Below are 4,765 nucleotides of genomic sequence, written 5' to 3'. Positions count from 1 at the left end.
ACAAGTTGAGAATTTTGCAGAATTGAAAAAGAGAAAGGTAGATGGAATCATTACAAAGGTTTTTCTGCTCCCTGAAATCACAATCTTGTTGTATTCCCAATACCCCTAGCAGTGCTTCACCCCTTTTAAAAATTATTATTATTTTAATGAAAATTTACAGAGACTTTGAATTTCCATTTATTCATTCATTATTTCACTTTTCTCCCTGTCCATCCCTCTTCACCCTAGTTCACTCTTCTCGTTGAAAAGTAAAAGAAAAATTCTTTCATTGTTATACAATCCCTACCCCCGAGACCACTCCACTACGCAGCTTTTGTTCTGGACTCCTGTCATGACAATAATACCTAATCACACATCCTTTTAAAACAGTTCTCTCTCATCTGTTTCAATGTAGTATACATTCTTTACCCCATCTTTCTTAGTCTCCTCCCAACCCTGATGTCAGTCCCATCTTACAATAGTGGCACCACACAGTATTTGTCCTTTTGTGACTGAGATCTTTCACTCAGCATACAGTAATTGGACCTGGCCAAATAAGTCCTTTTACAGCTCATAGGCCTCTGGTGAGTAGTCCATCAGTGGTCCCACTGCTAACCCCCAAGTGGGGCTTTTCTGACCTTTTGAATACAACAGTGACTCAATGAGAAAAAAAAAATGGGCAATCCCCTGCAGTGAGATTTGTTGTTTTTATGTGACGTTGAGTCGCTTGCGACTCATAGCAACCCTATGTACAACAGCCCTAAACTCTGCTCTGCCCTGATACATCCATCCCGATTACCCCAATCACTGAATCAATCCACCTCATAGAAGGCCTTCCTCTCCTGCACTGTCACTCCATCCTCCCAAGCGTTATGTCCCTCTCCTTAAAACATGACCAAAGTATGTCAGACGAAGCCTCAGAATTCTTGCCTCCAAGGAGCAGCCCGGTTTAACCGTCTCCATGCAGAACCTGTTTCTTAGCAGTCAATGGTACATTCAATACTCTTCTCCAGCACCACAACTCAGAGGCATCAATTCTCCTTCTATCCTCCTTAGTCATTGTCCAACTCTCTGATGCATAGCAAGTGATTACAAAAACCATGGCCTGTATTAGACGCACCTTAGTCTCGAGAACCATTGCTCTTTAGTACTTTGGTCTTTTAATTTCCTGGCTGCTATTGCCAAGAGTATTGACTGTGGAGCCAAGCAAACTAAAGCTTTAAACAATCTCAGTCTCTTCACCATCCATCCTGATGCTGCCAATTGGTCCAGTGGTGAGAATCTTTGTCTTCTTGACATTGAGCCTCAATCCATATTGAAGGCTGTAGTCCTTGACCCTCAGCAGCAAGCGCTTCAGGTCCTCTTCAGTTTCAGCAAGCAGAGTTGTGTCATCTGCATAATGCAGATTGTTGATAGATCTTCCACCAATCCTGATGTCGCATTTCTCCTCATAGAGCCCAGCCTCCCCGATGATCTGTTCTGCATACAGGTTGAAAAGGTATGGAGACTGGACACATCCCTGGCGTACACCCTTCCCAATTCTGAAACATGCAGTGTTTCCTTGCTCTGTTCTAACAGCTGCCTTTTGGTCCAAGAATAGAGGTTTCACATGAGCACGATTAAGTGGTCTGGGATTCCCATTCTTCTCAGAGTCAGCCACAGTTTATGATCCACACAGGCAAATGCCTTTGCAGACTCCAAAAAACCTGCTGGAAGATCAGTTATGTGTCGGTTCTGACTCAATGGTAATGCGTTTGAGTTTTGAGCGCATAGAGTAATAGGGTTTTACACAAGTCGTACACTATAAAATTACTTGTTCTCCCTATGTTTATGTTTATCTTAGATGGAGGTATTTTTCTTGCTTTTAAAGAGCAAAAGAATTACACACTGAGAGCAAGATATGATAGCTGTAGCAGTGACAAAAAAAAAACCAAACACAGCCACACAGCAAAAAAAACCTCAACCCAAGCTGCCGGAAACGACTTGTCCCAGACCAAACGTCATCCAGTGTCCATCGCGCAGGCGCAGGAAGGGGCGTGGTTGACTCAGACTAAAGAGAAAAATGATTTGCTGATTCCGGGGACCCGCCCCTTGCCTTGCGTGCTCCTTACGGAGTTAGTGATTTTCTCACAGCGCGCGCCAGCTTCTCCCGCGTTTCGTGGGCCAGATACAGGTTAGCTTTTGGTCTTGTGTGAGGTGTCACTCCCTCAGTTAATTACGATCATTGCGAAAGTTGAGCTTCTTTGACCGTAAGTTTGAGAGGTGAGGGGGTGGCAGGGTGTAGACACGTCAGGGCGCGTAATATACTGCTCCTAAAAATTACTCTTTTTGCTCCTGCCAACCTAAGGCGAAGCTCTTTGGCAGCTGTTGGGCCGAGAGCAGATGGAGTGAAGTTGAGGTTATTCGGAAGCGAGAGCCCAGGCCGGGGCGGGAGTGGCAGCCGCCGCGAGCGGCCGCTCATTGGTTGAGCAGGTTTTGGCGCGCTCTCCCTCAGCGTCCCTCATTGGCTGATTTGCGTTGTGGTGGGTGGGTTTCTGCGCCCGGGTCGGGACTGCCGCCCGCTAGCGGGTCTCCCGGAGGCGGCGCTGGCGGCCTCGGGGGCGTTTCCGATGCTGTTTACCGGTGCGGGTGGTTGAAGGAACTAAACCCGAGGTAACTGGCGGTGGGGCCCGGGCGGGCCGTTCTCCTCTCTCCAGTAAGGCGGTGCTCGGGGGAACCCACGAACTTGGCTTATAGACGCAGGTCGCTGATCCTGGGTCTCCCCTAGGACGGCTTGATTTTTCTTCAGTGTGGTTAGAATATTCACGGGAAAACCTTTGCCGGTGTTAACAGTTTCACAGACTCAGGTGGACGTTGACCACCTTTCTGCTGCACAAGCTTCACCCCGTTCGAGTTTTTAATGTAATGACTTAAGAGACAAGATACAAAATGCTGAGAGAATAGAAGGCAGAGTTGCTGATAGGATTGGGGTTAACGTGGCGGGTTAGACTCACTTTATCAGAGACGTTAGACTTTTTTATTCGTGCAAATCGGAAAACAAATCTTAATCTCTACTTACAACCCGCCTATATAACCATATTAGAAGTTACACGCAGTGTTTGTCCCTATGGTTCCCTGCCTTCTTGTCCTATTAAGTTACATTAAAAAAAAAAAAAAATTGGTTAAACCAGGAAACCAAGGCCCCTCCTGTCAAGCATTTTCAGAACCTATATTCCACCAGATTTCACAGCTGAAAAATTTATTGGGTAGAAACAGTCTTTCTCTTATGGAACCGCTAATGCATTCAAACTACTGACCTTTCAGTTAGTAGTGAAGCATGTACTATCCGAGAACAGAAAATATTGCCATGCTTCGGTATAGTAGGTTCTTACTAATACACAGTATCTTAATGTAAAATCAAATGGAAATTAACAATACATCATCACACATACTCTGTTTTTGTTTCCAAAACATTACTCTTTGCTTTATATGTGTGGATGTGCTTGGGCACAATGTAAAATGTTAAGTTTGAAGGCCACTACATAGAATAAAGGGGGCTCTGGTGCCCTAGTGCTGAGAAGCTGTTCTGCAATCCTGCTGCATCACAGGAGAAGAATGGGCAGTCTCTCCGGACAATTTCCTGCGTGGAAACTTTCTGGAAGATCAACTGTGTGTCAGTTTCAACTTGACAGCACAGAACATTTGTAGATAGAGGCATGACCACAAAAGAGATCTGTCAGGGAAGGTACAGACGTGACAAGTATTCTTGTGTTTGTTTTCCCCTTTCTGTCAGAATTTGCAGTACTATCTTAGCAACTGAACCTACTGATTTAATTTAGAGAAACAAACAGGTCTGTCCTGGAGAGGATGAAACCAGGTTGCTTCTTGGGGCCAAGGATTTTGAAACTCCATCTCACATACCTTGGGTTTGTTCTCAGGAGAGGCCAGTCCTTGGAGAAGGAAGCCATGCTTGGAAGGGTGGAGGAATAGCACAAAAACACCCTAGATAAGATGGGTTGACGTGTCAGAGATGGTGAAATTAACTCAGGATAGGGCAAGGTTTAGAGCTTATGTTCCTGGGATCACTGTTAGTTATAGTCGACTCATTCTTTCCTCTGTAAACATTTTCCCCTTCTTCCTCATTAATTTTCTATTCAGCACTTTCTTCCCCTTCTTCAAAAGCCGATTAAGTCCTGATGTATCAATTTCCCTTCTTCCTGATCTATGGATTGTAATTTGCCAGCTATACCATGTTTATATGCTACAATGTTGTTTATAGTCTTAAAAATATTTTAAAAAAACAAATAAAAGATAGTCATAAGTGCAGTTACTTATAACTTTAATTCATTGTAGATTGGAGACTCAGAATGACTATGTTTATATGTCAAAAAGTAACTTTATGCATTGATAGGGCTGAGTCTCAGAGCAGGAAGAAAAAGTAAGTAGTTCTATCACACAGTAGTATATTTGTTTATGATTATAAGTACTTTCAACAAAAAAGTCCAGACTACCCTCAAATGCAAACCACATTCTGTTTTTCAGTCATCAGCTGTATAATGAATCCCAATATGAAGCAGAAATGTGAAGGACTCCAAGAGAATATAAAGGTATGTGACTGAATCACTTTAATCTATTGTAGGAAGGATGTATTTTACAACTATTTTGACATAGGTTAGTCAACTTTAATCATGTTTATAATTTCCATATGTTGTTGTTATGTGCCGTCGAGTCGTTTGCGACTCATAGCGACCCTATGTACAATAGCCCTAAACCCTGCTCTATCCTGTGCCAATCGCACTGCCTCTGA

The 4,765-nt window shown here is 43.6% G+C and overlaps 1 protein-coding gene across 1 annotated transcript in view; it reads left to right on the top strand.

Moving 5' to 3' along the window:
- Positions 1-4,506: 4,506 nt before the first annotated feature.
- LOC102859699 (geminin-like) overlaps positions 4,507-4,765 on the top strand; it is a 9,698-nt gene continuing 9,439 nt past the window's right edge. Inside the window, exon 1 of the mRNA XM_006888648.1 lies at positions 4,507-4,565. Coding sequence (XP_006888710.1) covers positions 4,515-4,565 — 51 coding nt within the window. The 5' untranslated portion in view covers positions 4,507-4,514. The remainder of the gene's footprint in view (positions 4,566-4,765) is intronic.

This window comes from Elephantulus edwardii, unplaced genomic scaffold (genome assembly GCF_000299155.1).
Source record: "Elephantulus edwardii isolate Elephantulus edwardi_28Jun2011 unplaced genomic scaffold, EleEdw1.0 scaffold00070, whole genome shotgun sequence".
In the NCBI taxonomy this organism is placed as follows: Eukaryota; Metazoa; Chordata; class Mammalia; order Macroscelidea; family Macroscelididae; genus Elephantulus; species Elephantulus edwardii.
Note: the sequence above shows the minus strand (reverse complement) of the source record. Positions and strands in the feature narration are given on the sequence as shown.